The sequence below is a fragment of the Eublepharis macularius genome, chromosome 12, assembly GCF_028583425.1.
Source record: "Eublepharis macularius isolate TG4126 chromosome 12, MPM_Emac_v1.0, whole genome shotgun sequence".
In the NCBI taxonomy this organism is placed as follows: domain Eukaryota; kingdom Metazoa; phylum Chordata; class Lepidosauria; order Squamata; family Eublepharidae; genus Eublepharis; species Eublepharis macularius.
The window spans coordinates 40,190,680-40,218,294 of NC_072801.1; the positions used below are offsets into that span (position 1 = coordinate 40,190,680).

The 27,615-nt window shown below is 45.0% G+C and overlaps 1 protein-coding gene across 1 annotated transcript in view; it reads right to left on the bottom strand.

Annotated features, from left to right (window-relative positions):
* The window catches only part of ASIC2 (acid sensing ion channel subunit 2), a 495,552-nt gene that overhangs the window by 70,821 nt on the left and 397,116 nt on the right, over nucleotides 1-27,615 (bottom strand). Inside the window, exon 2 of the mRNA XM_054992824.1 lies at nucleotides 235-385. Coding sequence (XP_054848799.1) covers nucleotides 235-385 — 151 coding nt within the window. The remainder of the gene's footprint in view (nucleotides 1-234; nucleotides 386-27,615) is intronic.

Genomic DNA, 27,615 nt, shown 5'->3' on the forward strand with positions numbered 1-27,615 from the left:
CTAGGAGAACCAGGTTCAAATCCCCCAACCTACCTTGAAAGCTTGCTGAGTAACCTTGGGCCAGACACACACACATTCTCAGCCTAACCTACCTCATGAGTTGTTGTGAGGATAAACTGGAGGACAGGAGAACACGTACGTCATTTTGAGTGCCCACTAGTGAGAAAAGTGGGGTATAAAAGAAGGGAATAAATAAATGGCAACCACTTGTTTTATTAGATGTCCCCGTCTTACCTGTTTCTCCCCATATCGGCAAGTACTCATCTTGCTGAATGTCCAACATGATCTCCAGACCATTGCCTGTCCCGCCCTTGACAGTGGTCAGCAAAGGATGCCCATCTTCTCCTGAGTTAAACATGTAGCACTTCCCATATTTCGTAAAAACCTAAGGGGAAGAAAGACATAAAGAAGGTATTCACTGTCACGGCTGAATTGCCTTCTCAACAAGTCCTTTGACACAGGCCTGAAGGCAAATCTCTTCATGAGTGGCTAGCAGGGAAGGCCTGGAAAGTCGCTGAATTTTCCTACCACTGATATATACTGTATCTGCTATATCTCATCCACATCCTCACTCCCGGTCTCATTTTCTGATTGACTGGAACCCTTGTATAAACTCTTCAGGTTGCATAGTTAAGTATGAAGGGCCAGAAACGAACTTACTGCAATGTGTTGTTTGAATTCTGCTTTTCCTTATTTAAAATATCTCCCTTGAAACATTGCACCACTGCAGCAGCAGGACACCGGTATGGCAGCCCAAAACTCCCAAAATTATTATCAAAAAAGAATCGACCTGACAAGTCTTTCCTCAGGAAAGAATTCCACAGTCAAAGCTCTGATAGCTACAGACACCAATTTTACCTCTGCTGGCATCCTTCGACTGCATATAGTAGTGGCAGAGAGTGCTGTCAAGTCATAGCTGACTTATGGCCACCCCTGGTGGGGTTTTCATCACAAGAGACTAACAGAGTTGGTTTGCCATTGCCTGCCTATGCAACCTGATCTTCATTAGAAGTCTCCCATCCACTTACTAACCAAGGCTGAACCTGCTTAGCTTCTGAGATCTGACAAGATCAGGCTGTATATGGACCCTATTTATTCAGCCAGGCCATAGAGTAGATTCTTACCAATGGTCACACATGAGTACACATACAGCTCCTTCAAAAAGCTGCAATGTACCTATGAAAGCATGCACAGTTCCAGAGGAAAGTCTAAAGTCTAGACCTTAAATCGTTCAAAACAGCTGGCATGTAGAAGAGGGCTGTATGTACAGTACACTAAAAAAAAACAAACCCTACACCCAATTTTGCAACACATATAAATAATGTAAATTAAGCAAATCGGCATAATTTTTTTCATTTAGAATAATTCATTTTGTAATTTTTAAGCTAGTAGCTTTCATTCTGTTTTTGTCAGCCCTGTGTAACAATCACAGTAAAGATTATTAGGATACTGAACAGTATAAAACATAGGAATTAATTTTTAAAGAACAAATACCACAATACTGCCATAGGTTTCAAATGTAAATATACAAACACATGAGGAACTGGGGTGGGGCAGGGGGAGAAGGGCTAAGGGAAGACAATGGAAGGGGAAGGGAGGGAGGGAGGGAGAGAGAGAGAGAGAGAGAGAGAACCAAGTAAAGTCTCAGTTAAATGGAAAAGGCATGTGAAAATGGATAGGCCCTAAAGGGCAAGGAACAAAGCTTTGTGCTGATCTTGCCTCCAATCAATGGAATTCTTATTTTGCCACCTTCTCTGACTTGAGATTTCAGGGGTAAACACAGTATTCTATCCATATACCTTCAAATTGTACCTTCACAGCCACAAGAGCTAGACTCTTAAAGCTGCAAGACTCTCAAGAAACAGAATTCTGCCTGTTTAATCAGAAGGAAATCTCACTGAGCTCATGCAATTTACTTCCAAATAAATACATCTAGGGTGCTAGCATTAGACTGTAGCTCTATGTACTTTTATTTGGCAGCTTATCTTCTTAAAATCAGCAGGACTTACTTCTGCATAAATGTGGGCAGGTTTGTGCTGTTAACCTCATATATAAATGTCTGCCCAGCAAGGTCCTACTTCATGCAATTTGACAAAGTGGGCTCTAGTCCATGAACACGTATGCTGGAATAAAATCTGGTTAGTCTTTAATGTGCCCCAAGACTCTTGTTTACTTCTGCTGTCAGACCAATAACCTCAAATGTCCATTTGGATACCACTCAGCATCCAAAATGGGTATTTTACATTCTTGACAGCTAGGCTGTACAACACAGTCATATTGCTACATTTCTGTCACAACTTAATTCTACCTTAACCCAATACGCCATGTCTCACACTTATTTAAATCCACAGCTTCTGCAGAGGCTTCTACACGTTATCTTCTTTGTGGGGTGTTTGACTGAGGTGAATTAATTACTCCTGAATTACCTCAGTGCCCATGACATATCGCATCCTGACAGTTTTGCGTACAAAAAAGCGTTATTTACTGGAAATTGTACTAGGACACAAGATTTGCTTCTAATGCCCAGGAAAGAGCAAGAGAGCCTCCCTTGGATGTCACGCCAGAGTAAGGGTGCCGTGCTGCCTCTCAAACTCGGGGTTTGTCATGGCACCTGAGGGGGACAGAATGTTTTTAGAAGCAGAGAAATTAATCAAAGCAGCTGGGAAAGGAAGGGAAAAGCTGAGCTACTGCAGATGTTCTCGATTCTTTGACCCCATGCCTCCTTCCTTCTGAAAAAAAAGGTCACACCAAAGACGTGGGAAGCATCTTAAGCCAGGATGTCTTGTTTCTACTGGGCTGCTGTTTCCCTCTAAATGAACAAAGAGCGGCTTATGCTTCTGAACCCCAGAGCCACTCTCCATATCAACGCAAAACTCCAATATCCTTTTCAACTGCCATCTCATCGCTCGAGAGAGAGAGAGAGAGAGAGAGAGAGAGAGAGAGAGAGAGAGAGAGAGAGAGAGAGAGAGAGAGAGAGAGAGAGGCCCTCGCTGCACAATGGTTGCATCTTCCTTAATGAAGGTGTTTGCAATTTCCCCAGCCACTAAGACAAAAGGCTATTTAACAGCCTGAACTACCCTGCTCCACACCCCAGCTAAGCCAAGAAAAAGAGCTGCTTCATACTTTATGTGGTGATCATATTTGCCGCAGTCACACTGGGCTTTCCTGTGGTAAACACATAAAGCATGAAGGACAGACTCGTGTCTGACCACTGGGGACACGTGTCAGTGACCCTGGGCTGCCTCTGGCTTCTCGGCATGCATCCACTGTATGTTTCAAGGTGCGTCTACCTTGCACAGTCAGTTCAAAGTTTCTCCCACCTTCTTTTTAAAAATCTGTCCCTATTTGCCATCACTAGGACTGTGTGTCTCCACACTATTAGGGAAAAAAATTCTGCACCCTGAATTCTTTAGCCCTGTATAAATTACACACATTTTATGATTTTTAAAGTTTTATTTATTTATTTATTTATTTCAAATTTCTATTCCGCCCTCCCCGCGAGTGGGCTCAGTGTGGATAACAACATATTAAAATACAATAAAATCCATATACATTTTAAACAGGATGGTGGACAGCCTTCACAGGGAAAGTTAAGGTTTTATACACCCCCTTTTTTCAGGCCAGCAGAGGCCCAGCCTCAGCCATATGCCTGGCAGAACAACTCTGTCTTGCAGGCCCGATGGAAGAATAGTAAGTCCTGCCGGGCCCTGATTTCGGCAGACAGAGCGTTCCACCAGGTGGGAGCCAGGACCGAAAAGGCCCTGGCTCTAGTCGAGGCTAGGTGGGCCTCCTTGGGGCCAGGGACCACCAACAGCTGTTTGTCCCCTGATCGGAGTGTCCTCTGGGGAATATATGGGGAGAGACGATCCTGTAGATACACTGGTCCCAGTCCGCACAGGGCCTTATAGGTCAATACCAGAATCTTGAATCTAATCCAGTACTCCACTGGCAACCAATGCAGCTCGTGTAAGAACGGTGTTTTATGTGCCTTATTTGGCACTCTCGTAATAACACGTGCTGCTGCATTTTGTACCAGCTGTAATCTCTGAGTCAGGCTCAAGGGCAGCCCCGGGTAGAGCGAGTTACAGTAATCTAGCCTAGAGATGACCGTTGCTTAACTTGATCTACAGTTCAACTTCTTACCACATTGCTTTATATATCCTGCTTCTCCTAGTCTTGTTGTTGACTCACGAAGCCCTATCACTTGACCACAGGAATCTTATTCAACCACCCCATTAAAGTCAGTCACTCTCTCTCAGGCTAAGCTACCTCCCAGGGCTGTTGTTAGGAGGCTAAAATAGAGATGAATGTTTTAAGCAGCTTGGGCCTCCAATTAGGGAGAAAAGTGGGGTGTAAATTTCCAAATAAATACCTCATAACTTCAAGAACATTTTCATAGTTGTAAAAGCTACAATCTTGCTGGGGAGGAAGGCAACTGAGGACCTCATGAAGCTAATTTCTGCACCCTTAATCACATTCTGTGCTCCTGATTGTCTTCCTCCAGAAAATTACAGGACACATGCTGCCCTGCCTTCCAAACCTATCTTCATGAGATTCAGTGAGCCAATGGCTCCATTCAAACATTATGGGAACCCATGGTTTAATTAAATGAACTGTGGTTAGTGTGATTATCTGAATGTGGGCCAGGGCCACTACATTAATTATAGTTGGTTAGAATCCACTGTTAGTATTTAAGTATGGTCTCATGGAAAGTGTAAATGAAGATATCCTGATGTAATACTGGCTGGTTCTTCAGTACTGCCTGCCCTTTCTACAGAGCAGGCAAACCAAGATCTGAGAGAATCTTGGTTTCAAATTAACCCTAATTAAAATAAACTATGTTTTTGTTACTCTGTTTCAATCAACCCAACAGACTGCTATCTTCAGGGAACCCAAAATTACCTTACCTTGGCTGAAAATCAATGTTAAGTTTGCCCCCAAATCTCCACATATTGCAGACATTTCTGGACATGTTCTAAGTCTCACACTAAATTCACACAGACCAAACTGGCTGTCTCATGTCTCAACAGCTAGGACATTCTTGTTGCACGCTGTAGAGACAAATTGATAATGGGAGACAAGGTGTCTCATAACACTAGAAACCAAGAGTCGCCCAAGGAAAGTGGTTAACAAAGGATTTGTTTTCACACAACTTAGGAAACATGGAACAGTGATCATCACTAGTTCAGATGGCTTTTTAAAAGGGTTAGACAAATTCTCAGAGGATATAGCTCTGTCAATGGCTGTCAACCATAATAATTAAATAGAAGCTTTGTGTATGGAGATGGCTTGCCTCTGAATACCAAATACTGCAGATAAACGGCGGCCGTGTGTGTGTGTGTGTGAACCTGATATTCTATTGGGATAGCCCAAAGACTTCTGCTGGAAACAGTAAGCTGGACTTAGGCCTAAACCAGTAAGGAAAACATCATGTTGTTAATTAATGTTGGAGGGATTAGCATTATCTTTTGGTTGACAACAAACCAATAGAAGATGAAGACTAGAAATATAGGGTTAGATGTCCAGGTGATTAGTTAGGCACCAAAGATTCTTTCTATCTAAGGATGCTAACATGACTCCTAACCAGGTCCTTGAAAGCAAAGGAGTTCTCCTTCCATCTTCTGACCACTGGTTTATTCTTCATTCCAGATAATTAGCGCTTTGGGGAAACAGCCATGACGACAGCAATTTGTTTAATTTATGATCCCATGCATGTCTTAGCTGTTAGGAGCCTGACCGCTAGCGCTTCCTCAACCACTGCCTGAATATTAGCTCCGTATTTCTTTTTAAATACCCACTCAAGCAATGCTAAATTGTGCTGATGGTTGGAAAGGTGATTTACCACACCTCTAAGAGCCCTCAACAGCAATCACCAGTCAAACAAAAGTCTTCCACTGCTCCGCTGTTACAGCAGAAAGCTAAATCAGAAGCAAATGGCAAGGCCTCATGATTTCCATAGATTTATTTTGGTTCTTGGAGAATGATATCTGAGGGGATGGGAATCCAATTTCCACCATCTCTCTTCAGACCTATGAATCTCCCCCTTCCTCTCCTCATTGCGTAAGTGTTTTTTAAAAAGATGGCATAGGTGAAATCATACCATTGGTCTCAAAAAAGTTGGTCTTCACATCTCGGGTGTATGGGTGATTATTCTGGTTACTCAGTAGTTAGTTTATTTATTTATAGTCGGCCTTTCTCGCTGAGGCAGATTACACAGTGCAAGTGTTCCTCAGTTTTCCACTAGGGTAAACAATTTTTCTCTCTTCTGGACACTTGCCAAATGAGGATCATTCCTTACAACAAACTGAATATGGGAAAAGTTCAATTTTTATCCTTTATTTATAACTTACTGTTTCAATAATGCCTGGAATTCAGACCACTTTGGGCAAGACTGGAAAGTCTCCTCCAATCTCTCTCAAAGTGTGCCGAGTTCCAGTCATGAAGGAAACAATAAGAAATAAATAACAAATAAAGACTGATCTTTCCTCCCTTTGATTCCATATTTCATTCAAGTGTTCCCTCCAATCTCACATGAAGAGACTGAACTGTCACTTCATGAGGGAAATTTCCAGAAATGGTGGGTGGCATTCATAAAGCCTTTTTCCTTCCTCCTCTTTTGGTCCTTCCCACTCCTTCCCCCTCACTCCCACCTGACCTTCGCAGCAAATACATTGTGGGGAGGCCCCAGGCGAGGCTCCGCCTCAGGGTGGACACTGCTCCTTGCTAGCTTTGTGACTTGCCAAAGCTGGTAACCTTAGGGAAGGAAAAGCACTCTGCGCTCCTCACCCCCACCCTCAATCACCTTGCCTCTTCTACCTCCTGATCTGTGCTCCTCCGATCCCAGATTTAAATTTATTTCATTCAACCACTTAATGCTCTTGACACTTACAGAGGTTGGAAGGAAAGCACTTTGTGGTTGCTTACCAGCCACAAGATTCACTCTTCTACCTCATCTGCAGCCTACTTTTCATAAATCAATCACATTTTCATCTTTCTCTTTTTCCATGTTGGCAAACATGAGAGCATGGCTGTGCTCTGCATTCTCAGGGTTTCCTAGACAAAGTCCTTTGGGTAGCCAGAGCCAAAGAATGGTAGCCTTATGACTTGGCTACCACAGCTGTCCACTTTCTGAAAGCCCTTCTGGGAGGAGCAGAGGTGGCCTGTACTAAGGAGGGATATGGTGTGAACAAGGAAAACGGCCCCTCTGGAGGTAGAAAGTTCCATTGCGAAGAAGTATTTTGCAGCTACTTGTCTGGAAGGCCAGATGGTTGGGGACTCTAAATGTTTCTAGCTTAAAGGCAAAACTGTATTAATGGCAGCCCAACACCTCTCCTTGCCTCAGGCACTGTCTGAGGCCTTGATAAGTCCTTATTTGAACAAAGCTTGCTTGTGGGAAATTGGTGGCAGCCTCCTTCCAACAAAGTCTGAAATGCATCTAATGGATCGGGATGCAACATTTCCCCTCAGTTCCTTGACAATCTCCCCATGGGAGGTTCCATCACAAACACTGAAAGTAAAACCTTTCCATTGTAAACACATCTCCAAGAACTTTACAAGCTCTGCTCTCCACATCTCTGACCTCATCGCTTCTATCATCTTCAGGAGATTAAACCTGACATTTGGAGGCCGCATAATATTGGGCTTGGCAGACATCCTACCCAACTCAGTCAAAGAAAAACACGCGCCCAAGCACAACACCACGGCACTGTGGGGAAACTGACAACCTACTTCCTAGAAAAGGGCATCCATTTTGGGCAGTGGGTGGCAATAGCAAGTTTTATTGCTTTGCATCAGCACTTATCATATACAACAAGATGATAGTCGCAGCCAGATGGTGTACAAGGGTACTGCATCAGGAATCAGGCAGCATTACAGCAGGTGGTAAAATAGCCACACACAAGACGTCACAGACCCTTAAACATCTCTCTTGACAAGGGAACAACAATGAAGATAGTAATCTGGGGCAAAACTCTTGAGGCATACATTCCAAGCTACCTGCGCACAGAAAATTATGCACCATTGATCTCCTAAAAAACTCTTTTTCACAAGACCGTTGTGACTATTGATGATGATGTGGCATGCTTCATCATTCCAGATCTGCTGTACCAACTCAGGCCTGGTGTACACATTTAATCCATTTACCTGCTTCATTCCTGCCTTTCTCACCAAAGAGGACCCAAAGCGTTTTACATCATTCTGCTCTCTTCCATTTTATTGTCATATTTTATCCTGTCCTACAGGGTAGGTTAGGCTGAGAGAGAATGATTGGCCAGCAAGCTTCCATAGCAGTGGGGAATCAAACCAGGTGCTCCCAAATCCTAGTCCAACACTCTAACCACTACACTATCTGTAAAGTCCTAAAGTAGAGTTAAGCTGTATTTGGAGAGGACAAATTCTCATACCAGTGCTCTCAGCTGGGATGTGCTCGCAAAAGCCCAAACACGTAGTAACTTGTGGCACCAACACAAGTATATCTAGGCTTTTTTGTATAACGAGCTGCTAAAGAGGTCCCTCCATAAAATTCCAAAGGCTTATGACTACTAACTACTGTTCACTGGCTTGGAGTGTGAAAAAAGGTCCATTCCCACTGCCATCTTCCACTGCTGCAACTATCCCTAAAATAGCAGCAGGACCCTCCTTCACATCTGGACTATTAGAGGTCCTTTGTGCCTCTTTTTTAAATTTATGAACTGAGAAAGGAGGAGATGAATGGAAGTTTATGCTGGTGAAGATCTTTATTCTGAAAAAAAATCAGACTGACACAGACAAGGAAATGTTTGTAAGTGGAAAACAATGTAGACTATACTTTTGCCTGCACTCTTGTGATTCCTCAAGCCACCTAATTCGATTACCAATCTTTGAGGCCATGGAATAGACAGGCCTAGGCAGACATTATATCCACATGAACTGGAAGCCAGCCAACCACCTGCATCAGGCATGCCCAATGAGAGTCACCTTATATGTGCACAGTTTCAGGTGGGTAGCTGTGTTGCTCTGTAGTAGAAGAACAAGGTTTGGGTCCAGCAGCACCTTAAAGACCAACTAGATTTCCAGGGTATGAGAGTTTGAGAGTTAGCGCTCCCTTTGTCAGAAAGCTCTGATTCTCAAAAGCTCATAGCTTGGAAATCTAGTTAGTCTTTAAGGTGCTACTGGACCTGAATCTTACTCTTATACATGCAGTCATTGGATTGTGTGAATTGGACAATGCATGATTTTTCCATTCCCGTATTGCCTCCTTACATGTAAAACAGAGACCGCACACTCCCAATATGCACGGCTGGCAGGCTCCCAGTTAGCATGAAAGTAACACCTGCACCAGCCTGGATGAAATTAAGATTTACCATCCTGAGTGAGCAAAGATATGGTTGGGCTAGAAATGTAAATAATTACATTAATAATCAGCTCTTGGGGGGAGACAGTTAGTGACTATACAGACTTGCACAAACAGGCCTACCCTCACAGCTGAGGTGTGGAGAGATGCTCAGATAGATCATCAACTCTCTCTTTCTCTGCAAGAGTTATGCTGTGTAAATTCTCAGGCTGACATTTTCATGAGCTGTTGTATCATGTAGAGAAAGGGACTGGAGCCCTCCTGTGAGAAGAACCTGAACGAGGGGCACTTGCCTGTAACCTATTTGCTAATTGGGGAACCCAGCCCTAGGCCACAGCACCGTTCTACACAAGCTGACATAATCCAACGAGGTGACCTTCCATGGGATTCTCGTTTTCTGCTGAAGGAAAATGTCAGAGGCCAGAGTGACAGACGTTTGCTTAAGGATTTCTTACAGCGGCCTCAGCTCATCCTCTGCTTTGAGGCTCTTTGCAAACCTGATTGATGGCAAAGACCTTCAAGGGAAAGATGTTTAACATTTTAAAGAGCAGTTTTATAAACGGATTCAATTATACACGGGCCAGTGTGTAGATAAAAGCAAAGCTGCCTGGCGTGTAGGTTGTGGTTTTAATCCACAGACAGGAGATGGGAGGGGTGCAGCCTACTCCTCTTGCATTCAAAGATTTCTCAGTTCTGGTCAAAACATAGACGGTATCAAAGAGCTGGAGAAGGGGGTCAACAACAGCAAGATTTTGCAGCCTTAAAACCATACCCAAAAAAGTTTTCTATGGGTTCCTTCACATATTACTGCGTATTACGTGATGTCTTCCTCTTCTATGCCCCATGAATGTACATTGATGACAGGCAACTGACTGTGTGAACAGACTTAACCAAAAAAACCTGTGTGTTAAGGTGATATGAAAGGTCTGTCTATGGGATTATATCTGTGATGGTACATTCAGACATGTAAATCACCAAGGGATGTGTATATGGTTATAAACCATCCACTGATGACTTGAAGCTGACCCTCCACTACCACTCACCTGGCTGGCAGGGGAACAGACTTCCTGGGCATGCCGATTTGGGCCCCAAATGGGTCCAATTTGGCCTGTTTGGGGTCCAAATCAGCCCCAGGAATATGCCCAGGAGGTCTGTTTCTGGCCGTCACTTGCTGTCATTGGCCATTCCTGGAAGTGATGGCATCATGCAGGCCCTGGAGCACATGCACGAGCCAGGTCCCCCCACTCCTGCTGGAAGGACGGCATCGCGCAGGCCCAGGAGCACATGCATGAGCCAGCCCACCCCCTCCTGCTGGAAGGGTAAGGAGGCCTGGCAACCGTAACAATGTCATAAGACACTTTGGATCCCCACTGGGGAGAACAGCACAGTATAAATATGTTCTAAATAAAGAAAGAAAGAAGGCTTGGGAAAGGAGAGAGGAAACAAATCTAATTAATTAATATCTAGTGTTTTTTCCAGCACTTATATGCTCTAGAAGTTTAGCACTAGACAAATCAATTCAGTGAAGGTGTTCCGCAACTGAGGTGCCACAGCACAAAAAGTGTGAGTTGGCTTCTGTAGGCTTTCCTCTGGCAAAGAAGGAGGAAGGATTCTTTATGATCATCATCAGGACCATTCTAGAGAATTGTAGGACCTATACAGACACAAAACACACTGGATGGAGTGGGCAGAGTTATTGGGCAAAATCAAGTGGGTAAAGCTGGTGGAACCCAACAGCCTGTGCCTAGCCATCACCCTCCTGAAAGTTACTGAAGGTTACTGAAGTTACTGAAAGGTTACTGAAGCTGATTTTTACTATTAGACCAGTTCAAGAGGTGGTACTGGTATGGACATTCTATTGAAGGAGTTAGACAAGCAAGTCATCACTTGATGTTCTTATTATCCCATCACGTCTGAACATCTGTGAACCATCTACAAGATGAGACTTTCAGTCACCTCTCTCTCTTTTTGTCACAGGGTCCTACCAGGGTCCTGCAACGCCTGTCTCAGGTCCAAGTCTCTCTCTGTGTTACTTAGTACAGAAAGAATCAAGAGCTGACATCAAAGAAGGAGAAACTTGCACCAAGTAAAGGTGATCCCAGTGTACTGTACAAGCTGACTTACTAAGTTAAATGCTCTTTATTTTTCAAAAAGAGTAGCTAAACCCATTGGCCCTCATAAGGGAATGCTGAAAACAGAGAGAAAGAGAAAGAAGAGACAAAGAAATAAAAAAGACAATATAAATTCTAATTTTTGTAAAGGAAATTTAAAAGTAGGAAAGTCTGTTTGGGAAATTCTCCCCCCATCCTTGCCAGCCATGATTTGTTCTAATGTGAAAGGAACACCAGTATTTTGAGGGGTGGGGGAAACTGAAGGATGTGCCTCCCATTCTGTTCTACAGTTCCACCCATCGGAGTTGGGGGGGAAAGGGGGAACAATGCCATCTTCTCTTGAAGACAGAACTTTAAGCAACGTTGAGTTCAGATCAAGAAAGAAGTCAACATGAACAAGAGGGACAGCTGAACGAACGGGAGGGACAGCTGTCTATTTTGCAAAGTTCATTTCTTGCCTGCATAATTCTTGGCCTTCGATGGAACTTCAGCCCCCTCATTCCTCCTGCAGGGCCAAGACTCGAGTGCCCTGGCATTCTTCAAACATGTCACCCCAGATGCTACCAGCCCAAAGCTGGGAGGAGAAGACAGAACTCCCAGCCAAATCCCTGCAAGCTCCACTCAGCATCTTTCACAAACAGCTTGTGCACCCCATGGGTCCTCTTCTAATCTGCCTAAAAAATCTCCACCCAATGAAATCATGGTTGCAACTTCAGCTACTTCCCCCACTTCTTTTTTTGAAATCTGCAAGCTTATCTCCTTGAATTTTCCCAACTTATATTTAGTGCACACAGCATGGGGTGTAGAAGTTGAAGTTGGAGGAAGAACATCCAAGTTTAAAGCCTGCCTCAGCTCTGATTGAAGCCCTCTTTGCCAAAGTATCTGTCTCTCCAGTAACTTCTGTTAAAATTCTAAAAAGTGCCTCAAGTCCAGAAGGAACGGTATTGGATCTGGATTCCAGAAAAGGCTATTTTTTTTGTTTCAGGCTCTGATACTCTACCTCATTTGTCAAAGCTCCAGGTAGCCTGACAAAGAGAAACAGAATCATATAATACCAAAAACCACAACAAAGGCATCTTTAATATGAAAACTAAGGACCTAGTCCGCTTGAAACTCATTGGCCAATACCAAAACTCCATCGAAACAAATTTTTTTAAGATTAAGCTTGTCATACTGTTCATCACTTACACACACACACACCCTCACACCCTCTCTTCTTGTGAGATAGCCCCATTTTTAGATATCTCTTTTTAAAAGCAAGCACTTGTCTATGATAGCTGAAAAGCTGGAAAAACCCAGAACAGACATCACAAATGAGCATTTTTGCCAAGCTAAAAAAATAATCTCGTATTTTTGAGGCACTTAGTAACGGCAGCACTATAAAATTTATGATTGTTGATTTCATAACTACGCTGTTTCTGACAAAGAAACTGCAACAGAATTCCCCCCCCACCCACACATTTGCTGATTTTTAAAAAAAATTCTGAACTTTCTTCCCAAATACCTTGGTGTTATACACAAATTAGATGTTTTCACTGTTGGGTAGGAATTTTTTGCTCAGCCCACTGTGAATCCAGCCAGAATTGTACCAGGTCAAGAACAGAGGGCAGAAATAATTTTTTAAAAAATTCAAAAGCATATCAGCTGACAAACATTTAAAATATGGAAGCATTTTCTTCCACTGCACTGGAATGTGCATCTTTTTCAAATATATCTTTGGTGCAAGCAGGAAGAAAATGGGGTGTGACGGGAGAGGAAACCAACCATATACTGGGTGGAAAGGAAGGAAAGGGATTGTGGATGCAGCCCTTAAGCTGGATAACCCTGCCAACATCTCTCTCAGAAACACCTGGCTCCTGGAGGAAAGAGGATGCAGTTGTTTTTAGTGACAAGACAAATGCACTCTGCACATTCTCAGAGATGCCTCCCTTTTTATCTTAGCCGTGATGCTGGAAACAAACTTTTAAGCTAAGCTCTGGTGAGGTCTTGGTATAAAATAGGGGGAAGTGGGGGACAGGCAATGAGAGTTTGCTTATAACAAGAAATGGGGCCAATAACAAAGCACGGGGTCTTCAGTCTCTAGTGGAGATCAGGCTGGGCAGGCATGGACCATCAGTGTAGGAGATGCACTGCAGGAGCTTTACTGTGGGTAGCTGCCCAGGGCTACCTACTCCTCTGAGGAGCCTTCCTGCCATGTTCAGGCTGGGCCAGGGCAGGGCTCTGTCACAGGGCTTCCAAGGTTTGGGACACTGCTAGCCTTAACTGAGGAGATTTTGTTCTTCGGAAAGCCCACCTTATCCCTAAGCCTAGGAAGTAAGGAGCAGTAACTTTAAACAGTATCACCTCCCAATCTGCATACAGGAGCACATAAAATAAAATTATATCTCAACATGCTTTAAAAAAAAAATCCACCGTATTCTAGTCAACCCAGCCAGCGAAAAGCCTGCTTGAACTACAATTTTACAAAGCCTCCAAAACTGAGAGGAGACACCTCTTGGGGTACGCAATCTCATTCCACAAATCGACCAGTGACCAGAATGCCTGCTCCCCAACAGCAGCGTACTGTGAGTTGGGAGCATCCGAGGCAACTCCCGGGCACAACACGCGCACACTTGGGACTGCACGATGACATCCTCCTGCAATTTGGGCCACTCGCATCCCCACCCCTTATCAGGCAACCCTCCATGGCACCTGCCCACACCACCGTTGCCAGCTCAGCGCGCTCCTTGGCTGCAGGATGGCCAGCTTCCTCTGCATGCATGCATAGTAGCCTCCTTGCTGGCGCCAGCTCTTTGGCGGCGCCCAGGGCAAGCGACCCCCTCTGCCCCTCCCCTAAATTCAGCCCTGCTCCCCAGTCCATGCAAGCTCAGAAGCCACAAGGCCATAGACAGCCATTTGCAGTTCCCAGCAATCATGTGGCACTTTTTAAAGCTAGCTGCCAACTCTACCCAAGATCCCACAGTGATAAATCACCATAGCCTTACTCATCAACCTTAGATTTTAAATTCAGCATTTGCCCATCCTCCTGAAAGTCTTCCTCAAATTGCCTCTCCCTATCCATAGATTTGCCATTTCCTCATAAAGAACTGGAATGTTTTACATACAAAACTGGTCCTGTCCCACTGTCTTCTAGATCTCCCCAGTCCTTTCAATATTATGTTTTCAAGTGGTTGCCTTTCACCTATAAAGACCTAGGACCCACTGAGCATATTAATTTACAATATTTATTTACCTGCTTTTCTCCCGAGCACCTTAGGACCCAACAGGGGGTGATAACAACAATAAAAAAGCATCTGGATAAAAATAAACATTAAAACAGACATGCAGCAACATTGATCCAAGAGGAAAGGTAGGGTGTAAAAGTTTAAATAAATAAATAAAATATAAAATATCTTTAAACTTCACAGAAAACCAATCTAAAAACACACTGTACCCCACCTGGAAGTCTTTTGACCAAGCAGAAGTATATCTCTCCCCCCACCCTTTGTCCTTACTCTGGGATCAGAGTTTTATGACAGGAAGACAGGAGACAGAGTTACAATCTTACTGATATCAAAGTTAGGACTGTGAACAGCAGATAGAGGCAGAAACATGAGACGCAAGCCAAGCCCCCAGAAGAGTAGGGCACAGAGGAACAAGCCAGAGCCAGAGGAATCCTTTCCAGCCCCTGACTGACCTTGCCTTGAAATACTGCTCGTCTTCTCAGTTCACACGTGAAAAGAGGCTGGGGGCCTGGCTTGTTCTCTATGCATGTGCGCTAGCAGCAGGTCCTTCCCAAAGGCAGGGGGAAAAAAGGTGGCTCATGGTAGGATTCAGGAACCAGCAGGTGGGGCTTTATGATCCACAGTCCACTTGAGGGTCCCAAGCCATAAGAGTAAGACCACTATTCTGGAGTCATTCCACATATTACACAGCAGAAAATCTTGGATCTACCAGTTACATCAAGCATCTGCACACAGCTAAACCTGACTTTCTGATGGGTGCACCTAACTGATACAAATGTCATTAACACATTTTTTCATGTGTCATTAACTCATTTTTCCAAGTGTAATGCAATGTATGGATTGATCCTCCTGCCCAAATACTGAAGTATTTCCTTTCACTTCAACCGTTTCTGTAAATTAATCACTCACAGTGGAAGGCAAATGTCTAGGGACCCTACAGTGAGGCCGTGGAAGAAGCTTCAGGGGTGCCTCTGGCCTGTCTCTGCACAGAGCAGCTGAGCTCCCAAATGCATGTTAATTTGGATTTATTTGACATTTGTCAAGGAGCAGTTAATTTAAAATGTCTCTTGTTAATCTCAAGTTTAAAAGACCCGCCAATGGATGTGTTTTTCAAACTTTCAATTTTCGAAATACCGCTTCTGCACTAACACATTTGCTGAAGAGTCTTTGAAAATCTGCCACGGAGTCGCTGCGCACTTGCAGAAAGCTCTAAGGCACGTTGTAAAGCATGCTGTCAGTGGACAAAGGGTGCAGGTTGGTCTTTCTAGACCACACCGTCCTCAGGGGTGAATTTAGAAACACTCAGGATATGCATGGGGAAGAATGATAACGGCAGGGAATCATTTCTTCCAGGAAGCTCATCTGTTGCTGATTATCTCATTGAGATTATCCAGTAAGCTTTGGTGGTGGTGGAAAGTGTCGGTAAGTCACAGCCAATTTATGCAACCCTGTAGGGTTTCCAAGGCAACAGATGAACAGAGCTGATTTGCCATTGCCTACCTCTGCACAGCAACCCTAGACTTCCTTGGCGGTCTCCCACCCAAGTACTAACCAAGGCCAACCCTACTTTGCTTCCAAGAACTGATGAGACTGGGTCAGCCAGGTCAGCGCAGTAAGTTTTGACCATCTGAAAACAACTGATCTGAAGTTAAGAGAATAAGTTAAAATTGATTCTGTTTTATTATATTTACATGTCATCTGTCAAAAGCAGCTCAAAGTGATGTGCACAAAAGCCCTGCATGGAAGGTTGGGTTAACAGGTAGCAAACTGTCCCAGGTCAACCAGCAAGCTTCACAGCTGAGTAAAAACCTGAACCCAAACTTCCTTTTTCCAGCAGGCTGGTCTAAACACTACAGGGGCACTCTGGAGTAGGGTTGTTAAGTGGAATTCTCTTTATTTCTCTCTCCAGTTCGTTTCTATTCTTCTTTTTAGGAAATTGAGTTAGTTTGAGTTTCACAAAGAGGAAGATTTGATATAAATCTCTAAGTAGTAATGTATTCATTTATTTATATACTATGAGCACAGTTGAATAATTAAGAACAAGGTGACCATAAAACAAAAAATTAAACACAAGCCAGGCCTGAATATATCCTTGCTGCATCAGACTCTTCTACCCTTTGTATTATATTACAGTGGCACAACAACAGGCAGAAATCCACAGGGGAGGAAATTTATACTATTACATGGTTTAAAAAGCATTAAAGATATATTAAGGAGCAACCAAAAAGAACTCCTTTTTTGAAAGAGGAAAAGACACTAAGAGGAACCAACTGTTATATCTAAAAAGAAAATGTTGGAAAAAGAAATTCCACCCCTGTAAGAATCCTACTCCAGAGTCTGAATCAGGTGAATTGCACATTTTGCAGCCCAGATCCAGAGACTGGAGAGCACTTCCCACAACTTGAGGACCAGAATTTGCAGAGGGATTCCCACCCAAATACAACATAAAGATTTCCGTGTTCAAAATTCATTCCCGGGTTTGTTTTTTCCCTGAACATTTGGAAAGTTGGAGTTAGTGCAGGAACTGCAATATCACTTTGTTCCAATCATCTTCTTTCGTCTCCAGATGCCTCACTGGCAGTTGCTCAGCAATGAACTTTCTTCTGCTAGCCTCTGAACACAAGGAGGCTGGGGAGTTAAGATTCCTGTCCTGAATAGCAAACACCTCGGGATTAATCCTTTAAAATGGAGCTCGAGCCCAATCTTTATTCAACGAGCTACTTTCCATGCAAATGAAGTTCTGAGGATCCTGTGCTTTTTCTGTAATTAGTGTCAAGTTAATTAAAAAATAAAGCCTTTAACAGGTGTTTATTTCATGTGGGTGAGATGAAGCCGACGCCCGCCCATCATTATCTCCTGTCTCCTGCATGGTTCTGGAAGCCGGAAGAAAATCAGAACAGGAACTGCAGCGGTTACCAAGCCTAGCCTAAGGATTTGTCCTGTTCTGAACCTCGACAAGTGGGGAAAAGGCATGGGGTCTCAGGCAGGGAGCAGAGATCAGGGCAGCTGGGGGAAACCCTCAGGGTAGGAGAGAGAGCCTAGCTGTAGGGAGCTGTCCAGAGTTAGCATGTGCTGGACAGCAGTTGAACCACCAAGGACTAGAGCCCAACTGCTTATATAGGGAGTGGATAATTCTGCCCCTTCCTGTAGCCAGAGTTCGACCCTGGATCCTGCAAAGATCCAGGGAGTAGAGCTTTCCTCCTGCATGAAAGCACAATGTGGGATGCCTTGAGCTACCATGTCTATGCTCGTGTCCACTAAAGGCGTTCCTGCTCTGCTTGTTCTGCTGGCTCCTGAATGCAAGCCTAGTGGCAGAGAAGGCAGGGGGGGTCTTCCTCTGGAGGTTCTGCGGTGAAGGGAGCATTGGGAACAGTGGGGACCGTGGGGACTTCCAAGCCCTTCAAGAGTCTCTCTCTTCTTCTGATGAATCTGTCCCCTGAATCAAGGCTGGATCAGGGCAGGCACTGAAAGGGCTAGTTGGTTCGAGATTTTTTGCTGTCCAAGACAGGACAGGATACCATCATCTATTATCCCAATGGACAGCACACTCCAGAACTTCCTGTAGCACTGCAAAGATTTTGAGAACACTCCCTCAATCACACTTCTAGACCTACATGCTGCGTTAAGAATGGAGAGCACCCCTTGGAATGTGCGGCAGCTTTGACAGCTTCTGCCTGGAGGGATGGACCAGTCCTATCTAACCTCTGTGTCCAAATTCGGGGTTAAGACCCACTTTGCCTTACCTAAAAAATAGTTGACACAGGCCTGCCTGGCCTTTCTTGCTTAATGACAGAACAGTGTCAAAGTGCTAGGAGTTGTATAAAAACAATGTAACAGACTGGTCCATGTCCCCATGTGCTTGCAAGCTCTGTCATAAGGATGTGTGGGAGAAAAGACAGAAACAGGAGGGAGGTTAACTGAGCTCAAGCCTCAACAAACCAATCAATGGCTCTTACAAGCACCCAATACTAAAGGTTTGATTATGCAAATGCCAAGGGGCCATCTCATACCCTGGCAAGAATGTGACACCTAGAAGGGGGCAGAGACTGAGAAGGCCAAATGCTAGATAGTATATCTTCCTGGAAATAGGAGTAATAGAAGAAATGGCCCAAGCGGGGGGGGGGTTGGACAACCAGAGGATATAAATTCACTGAAGGGGAATGAGGTCCATTTTTGGTGGTCTGCTATGGGAAGAAGGAGCTCTCACACCTGGGCTCCATCTTCATGGCTGCCACTAGGCAGCCCAGGTAAAGACTCAAGGTAATACATGATTGAAAGAACATTGCAACTTCAAGTGTAAATAACCTTCTCCAGAATAACAAAACTTAGGACATGTATACACTTTATTTTGTCTCCATGTCTGATCTGTTGGTATGCTGAGAATGTGCGTAAGCATTGTCTTTTTAATACATTTCTTATTACTTTGAATGTTAGCAGTCTGTTCTCCATAACCATGTTCGGCTCCCCTCAAACATATTGCTAAAAGGGTGCCTGGAGAAGGCAGGCAGTTGGTCAATAGACTGATAGATCCTCAGAGTGCACAAGTGCAGTAGGATGCTCCTGCAGTAGCTACTCAGAGCTAAAGGGAGATGCAGACACTAGGAGAAACCTGTAAATGGCAACAGAGGTGGAGTGGTAAGAGTGCTGGCTCTCTTCGCAGGAAATACTCTAAATGACCAGTTGGTGGTAGCGTAGATACCTGGAGAGAAATTATGAATGCCACCAGGAGCTGGGTGGGCTTGGGAGAGCGGTGCACCATTGGGCAGAGATTCGTGATGGAAGAGTTTGATCACAGACAATAGCCCTGTTTATTCATTATGATTTTGGCAAGGGGAGGTCACACTATGCACAGCCTTCTTGGTGTACATGGTTGCCATTTTATGTCAGTCATTGTTTATTGTATTATATTGACCATAGGTCAATGACAACAGGGCAAATGTGCACACTTTCCAGCTTCAGTTGGTACGACCAGAAACCCCGATGTTTTAGGTTTACACAAGCCAGGATGCCCATCTCCGTACCTCATGCAAAATTACCTGATATGGGGCTTTTTCCACCCCAAAGGTGCATTGGAATTTGACTTCAGGTAGAAATCATATTCCAAACGCAACATATGCACATGTTTTTAGAGGGTTGTTAGAGGGTTAAAGGGGGGAGTTGGAAGATAAGTTCATGACAGCCTGTTAGCCATAAAAGCAGAACAACATCTCTGGATTCAGAGGCAAAGAACCTCTGATTCTCAGGTTCTGGGGAGCAGTCAGCAGGTAAGAGCTCTTTTCTGCCGGCCTTGTTTGTAGGCTTCCTTTTGGCATCTGATTGGCCACCGCTGTAAATAATATACTGAATTAGGAGGGGGGGGCTTCCCCACAGAGTTTTTTTGCATCGTTGCTCCTAAACGGGAGCTCTATTTTGGGGGGCATCTGCATAGAATCCCCCTCTAATTCTTCCCCTTCTAGATTCCCTCTGTCCTTGACACATTCCCTGTCAAACCTGGTTTACTACTACCTTTTCTGAAAGAATGCAGTCTGAGTACATTAGCACACTACCCAGAAGAAATAGCGTGCATTTTCAAAGGTCTCACCCACATTGGCGCCATCTGCCTTCCATCATGGCTGCCATTTGCAACACACAGCTTTCTGAAGACATTTTTTTAAAAAATGGTAATTGCTGTAGCCCTTCAGTGGTATGGTGAAGGCAAAGTGCAGGGGCAAAGGCAGATGATGGCGGAAAGTGCACAGAAAACTCAGGTGGAGAAGCAACAAGGGGGGAGGGTTAATCCTTATATATGGAGGCCCAGGTCACAGCAGTTGCCAAACTGGCTTTTTTCTGTGTCTGCCAAGTTCGGCAACTTTCCCCTTACCTCTCAACCCATGACCTAGCTACAGTGATCCATGCAACGGTCACCTCCAGGTTGGACTACCGTAATGCGCTCTATGCTGGGCTACCCCTGGGCCTGCTCCAGAAGTCACAGCTGGTCCAGAATGTGGCAGTGAGTGTTTTGAGCGGGACTCCATTCCGGTCACACATAACACCAGTATTGTGCCAGCTGCAGTGGAATTCCGGATCAGGTTCAAGATCTTGGTCTCAACCTTTAAAGCCCTTAGCGGACTGGGACCAGCATATCTACAGGACCGCCTCTCACCGTATGTTCCCTGGAGGACACTTAGATCAATGGATAAACATCTCTTAGTGGTTCCCAACCCCAAAGAGATCTACCTCGCCTCAACCAGGACCAGGGCCTTCTCAGCTCTGGCTCCCGCCTGGTGGAACTCTCTGTCTGTGGAGACCTGGGCTCAGCAGGAATTGTTATCTTTCCGCTGGGCCTGTAAGACAGAGATGTTCCATCAGGCATATGGTGGTTGAGGCAGGTGGGCCGTGAAACTGGCCTCCTGCCATGGGGGAGGGGTTTACCCCCTCTTCTGTCAACATCCAATACTTGGCCATCCAGCCCTATGGATTGCTGTTTGGGTTGTGTAATATGTGTGCTGCTGTCTTTTAGAAATTGTTTTATATATTTATTCATGTTTTTACCTGGTTTTAAAGTAATATGTTTATGTATTTTATATATGTTGTATTCCGTTCTGAGCCTGTCCGTGGGGAAAGCTGATTAGAAACAACAACAACAACAACCCTCTCTCCTGCCCCATTATTTCCCCACTGTTTATGGGGAGAAAGGGTTGCAGAGGGAAAGCATCTTCACTTTTACCCACCCTGCACTGTTTTACAGCTCTGCATTGGAGACTTGGATTCTGGTCTCTACTGCATATGCTGTTCTGGCATTATTCTCACAACAACCTTGTGAGGTAAGTTAGAGCTGTGGGGACAGGCTCAATAAGCTTAGTGGACAAACTGGCATGTGTGGGAGGTGACACTGCCACAGAACCTTCTTTCATATCTCCTCCTCCTTCTTCCTCCTTGCTGCAAAAGAGACTTCGCTTAGAGTTTGCAAAATTGCTCTGATAAAACTGACCTTGATAAATTGGCACTCCAGGCTGCAAGCGGTAAAATGAAATTCAGCAAAGGCAAACGTAAAAGCATTACAAACTGGAAAGACAAACCAAATATATAAATACAATCTGAGGAGCGGGGGAGGAAATTGGCCAGGCACCAACACAAGTGGGAAGGAGTCAAAGGCTCAGAACGGTTCACGAGATCAGCGCGAGTCAGCAATGCAACAGCGCTGTGAAAAATGGTACAGGGGACAGGGTGGGACTTCTCAAGCGATATTGGCTTGGCAAACTAACAGTTGCCAGAGACTCCAGATGGAAGAGGGAAGGGATGGGGAGAAAGAGATGGCCTCTGAGAACAGTACAAACAGTCAGTAGCTTATTAGCCCCCAGCAAGAGTCCTTCACAGACCAAAAATGCAATTCGGTCCTAGTTCCCTGTAGAAAAGGCGGATAAAAACATGCACAGAAAAAGCTCTGAGGCAGCATGGTTAAGGGAGAAATGGGTCCTTGTTCAACACATGCAACATCCATGGAACTAACTGCCCCAAGATGTTGTGATTGCTTCTAGAGGATTTTTTTAAAATGATCAATGTATTGGTTTGCTGAACGGCAGCAGACTTGTCATCTGAAAATGCCACTTTTGTTCTCAAGATCTGAATACCCAATACATTTATCCTGATTATATTTCTAGGTCAGGTCACACAGTTTCTGAGTTCTCTGTGCGCTGCAGTACAAGCACTTGGGGACCCAATTCAGATTTGGAACAGGATTAGACCTCCCGCTATGACATTTCACTAGCCGGAAATGGCCCCAGGGGGCTGCTATTTACTCCACCGGGGAACCATTTCATATAGGCATATAAGTACTTGTGCATCTCCTGACAGAGTAAACTTTGGCTTCTTGGGATCATTTCAGGTCAGGAAAATGGCATGGGAGATGGTCTAAGCCCTCACACTCCACAGTCCTGATCCCAAGCAAGTCCCTGTGTGCCTGGTAAACACAGACAGCCTAGAACCCAACTATGACATGATCCAGGGATATACCTTCCTCATGCTAGCTCTAGCACATAATGCCTGCTTGACCACACATACTCTAGAACAATGAAAGCTTTATTGGTAACAACTGCACTTATATACCGCTCTTCTAGACAGATTAGTGCCCCACCCAGAGCGGTGAACAAGTTAGTATTATTATTATCCCCACAATACAGCTGGGGATGAGAGGAGTGGCTTACCCAAGGCTGAGCTCCTGGCTGTAGTGGGATTCAAACCAGTAGAGTGCTGATTCGCAACCAAACCACTTAACCACTGTGCTACAGCAGGTGATAGCTACTGACCATCTGGGAAACAGTTGTTTTGTGGAAGGAAGGGCAGGATTTGCCCGTCCTTCCACAATACAGTTCTGCACTCCTGGATCACAAATGGAGTGTTTCACCAGCCCGAAAGCCCATCCAGAAAGGCTGGGAACAAGAAGATAACTTTTTAACGTTTGCAATGAGAATGCAACCTTTTAGCGTTTAAATATTAGTGAGGCTATAAACTTTTAGAGGCTATTTGTTGCCTTTTATAGCTGGAATAATTTTTATTATGAATCTGGGCCTGCGCGAACCAATCTTGGATTTATTAAAGGTGTATTTTAAATACCAGCACGACAATGCAACCTCAGCCAAAAGATCCAATAAGCATTATATCTTTCCTTCAGCAACATCTGTTTTAGTGTCAGTGACCATTATTAAAGAGAAATAATGACGCTTCCACTCAATCCCAGCTCATAGATACATTCTATTTAAATCAATGAGTCTTAAGTATGTGTAACGGTATATTCAATTACTGTGATTGCCGTTTCCAATGCGCAAAAAGCACTGCAGTCCTTGGCCCACAAAATGACAGGTTTAGGACGGGATTGAGGGCCTTACTACCTATGATTTATTTACTTCATTTATACCCTGCCTTTATTCCCAATGGGGGCCCAAAGCAGCTCATGGCCTTCTTCCGTCATTCGTGTTGTCCTCAAACCAACACCCTGGGAGGTAGATTCGATTGAGTGTGTGTGAGTGGCCCATGGTCACCCAGTGAGCTTTCATGGCAGAGTGAGGATTTGAAGCCAGGTCTCCAAAATCCTAGTCCAAAACTCTAACCACTACACCACAGTGGTTCTTGCTGAATCCTCCCTAGGTCCTGGTGATCAGATGCACTGTGACTTGCAAGCTGGAAACTCAGTTCCCAAGAGCAAAGGGACCTGTTTGGATTGGGACCACAGCACATGCAAAAAGGGGGGAAGCCTCCTCCAGCCCCATTTTCCTGACCTGAAATGACCTCAGCAGGGTACTACTTTACCCCATTGGGGAAAGTACGTGTACTTTTCCCCAATGAGGCAAACAGTATCCTTGCAAGGCCATTTCAGAACAGGAATACAGCATGGGAAAAAGATTTTCCACCATGGTTCTGATATAAACTAGTCCCTATAAACTTGGGAATAATATTTTAAGCACAGAACCCTGCAGCAGATGTCTGATCCCCAAGATGCAAGGAATGCGTAACTGTAGTTAGACCCTTGGCCCTGAGGAAGGACATCTTATCAGGAGATTCCACAGCCTTGCCTGGTCCACTTGGTGAGCCATTTATAAAAAGTTAGGATCATGGGTTCCTTCTGTTTCCCTACCTCATCTTGTTCACCATCTCCCTGGGGTGTCTTTTGTCTCACAAAGTAGTCTTGCAGTACACAATGTCATCTCTCACTTGGGTGTAGGTTTTCATTTCTTCCTCAAAGAAACCATATTTTTCACCTTCCAAACAAATTCTTTCTCAACTGCCACAGCACTTCTTCATTCTATGACTGGGCCCTTGCCCCTCTACCATCAGAATGCTTATGAACATTCTGCAACATCACAGCAGCCCAACCAATAGCAAAGAAGGGATTCACAGGTAGTCATGGTAAAAAAGCTAGTAATTTAAACTTGAGGTCACCCCCCCTCCCAAGCCCTACAGAATACGAATGCTGGCATCTTGAGGCCACAGAGTTAAGAGGCAGAGAATATAATGGCCTGCCTTCATTAGCTTTAAAAATTCAGGTGCCACCCCCTCCTCCCGCTGTCTTATTAATATTTAAGAGCTGGCGTGAATGGTTCCTGCTGAACAGGCTTTTTCCACAGCTAAGCTTTGCTTAGGATTTTTACAGCTCAAATATGTCTTGCCAAACAGTCATGGCTGCCAATTGACTGTGGCACTCATAGCTGTAACTCTGAAGAAGGGACCCCCCTCCATGTCACTGTTTGGCATTGCCAGTGCAGTCCCTCCTTCCCCTCACAGATTCACTGACAGGATGTCTACAGATACCATTACCTGATGAAGTTTCAACAGCTTCCCAGGGAGGGCCACAGCAACTGCTGGAGCAGGTGAGGGGGGCTTGGAGGGGCCTGGCTCCCTCACAGATATAACCCTGTTCCCTGACTGTTCAAATTTCATTTGTTTTTGTTTTTTAAAGAGAGTCTAGCCTTTGTATTTAAAGAGATGTATGGGGAGACTTGCCACCATTTACCCAGATTGATCTCTGTGATCAGACCCCCAAGCACGTATCTTCTTTAGCTGCAAAAAGCAGTTGTGAGGGATCCATCTTGCCAGGGGTTATTTCATAGAAAAAGAGCTGGAGGAACTCATTAGCATAACTCATTAGCATATGCCATGCCTCTTGCCATCACCGGAAGTGTGTCATTAGTATAACGATTTGCATATGCCACACCCCCTGACATCACCTATTCTGGCTGTTTTGGACCCAATCCTGGCCATTCAGGGCCGAAATTGGGCCCAAAATGGCAAAAAGGGGCTGAAAATGGCTGAAAAGGGGCCCAAAATGGTCAGGATCGGGCCGCTGCTGAGTGGGAGAGTGATCCACCACCTGTCAGAGACCCAATCTGGGCCGTTTCGGCCCCAATCCAGGCTGAAACAGGCCCAAAATGGCCGAGAGTCAGGTGGGCGGGGCCACCTGACATGTGACCTCTTTGGGGAACTACTGGAACTGCGTCCCTGTAGGTTCCCCCTTGAAATGAGCCCTGCATCTTGCAATGGATGTAATAAGAATCCAATACAGATCTGGGTCACAGAACTGGAAAATGGAATCTCTCTCTCTCTCTCTCTCTCTCTCTCTCTCACACACACACACACACACACACAGGGTGATTGGAAATAGGTCAATCTGTCCTGGACTAGTGACAGACTCATCAAATGAAGAAGTGGAAGACCCAGGGGAAAAGTAATCTGGGCACTTACACTACTGCAGAAGGAGGCAGTTGGGACACCTCCAGGAGGCCCCTTTGATGGGCAGGATGAACCCCAGGAGTCTGCGGCAGCTGGGCCCGCTCACCCTGGGAAACAGCCCTGCCATCGGACTCAGGCCCAGTCCTTGGACCCTTCACCCCGGAGCCTGCTGCTACACCAGAGGTCTTTCTCCAACTGACTCAAGTTTCTCCAAGCCCTAAACCACCACAGCACCATCATAGTACTCACTGCTGTAACCATGCATGGTGCCTTAAGTACTGGTGGTCTGCACCTGGAAGGAAGGGCTTATATCTCCTCCTTGTTGCAGTTGTATTTAAGGCCTCAATTTAGCTACAGTCTTTGCTGGAACAACACTATGATACTGTGGTGGGCTACCCAGCAGGGCAGGACATGCCCTTAGCCACAGCAGCAAGGCTTGCCTGGGTGGACCAAGGGCGGGGGGGGGGGGACATGGGCATGAGGTGCAGCCAGGTTAGCCTCAGCAACAGGGCAACTTTGGCAGTCTGCCATAGGGAGGCTCAAAAGGCATGGAGGCAGAGAGCAAGCTACTGGGCTTTCTAGGCCCAGGTTGTTTAAGGCAGGACAGCTGTGGGACGCATGGCCTAGTGAAGGAGCAGGGAACAGGAAAGAGGAGAGTGGAGTTTACCTCAAGGACCCAGTGTGGAGCTGGGGCTATAAAAAGGGGGGGGAACGGGAAATAGGAAGAGGCTGTGTGAGACCAGAAGGCTGTGTGGACACAGATGATGTCAATCACCTCCTGCACCACTGGTGGCTGAGGAGAAGACCAAGCCCTTAGGAACAAATGGGGTTCTTTTTAAAATTTATTTTACTTTGCTTATACCCCATCTTTCTCCCCAATGGGGACCCAAAGCCGTTTACACAATCCTCTTCTCCTCCAACCTGTGAGGGAGGTTGAGCTTGGTGTGACTGGTTCAAGATCACCCATCGAGCTTCCATGGAAGAATGCGGATTTGAACCAGGCCTCTCAGATCCAAGTTTGACGCTCAAGCCACTACCCCATACTGGTTCTCCAGCTGCAGGCTACAGGAGGTGAGGAGGAGGAAGAGGAAGAAATGAGGTTGTTCCATCTTATCCTCCCCTTTTCTACCACTCTCAGCTCCTTTCTCAGCACAGTTTGTGACCTACAATCTGAGGGCCAAGCTACAAGTGACGAATGACACAGGTTGGACACTTGTCAGCTTCCCTCAAGTTTTGATGGGAAATGTAGGCATCCTGGTCTTGCAGCTTGGCTCTCTGACTGCTGTCTAATGGACTTTTCAACTGTCACTTGTCCAACATTCCGCCAAGCTGCCTACATTTCCCATCAAAACCTGAGGGAAGCAGACAAGTGTCCAACCTGTGTCATTCGTCACTTGTAGTTTGGCCCTGAGAACCACTGCTCTAAGGGATACACTTGCTCTGAAGGAACTGAAGGATTCTTTGTTCTGGAAGCTAGATTCCCAGTTCAAATCATCAGCAATCCCTTTGTCCAGGAAAGCCACAACATAAAACATGAAACACTATTTGAGGCTTCTTTTTTCAAGTCTTGGCAGAACCTGTTTTGATAAGAACGTGCAACAAGCCTGGAAAAATAAGCTTGAACTCGACATATGCCACATGCCATCCTTGAACCACCTTCAGACCTGAATAAAAGACTTATTTATGCCCTGCTTTTTAATCCTATCTGTAGCAAACAATATCAACTTCCCTTTTGTAGGTTACACAA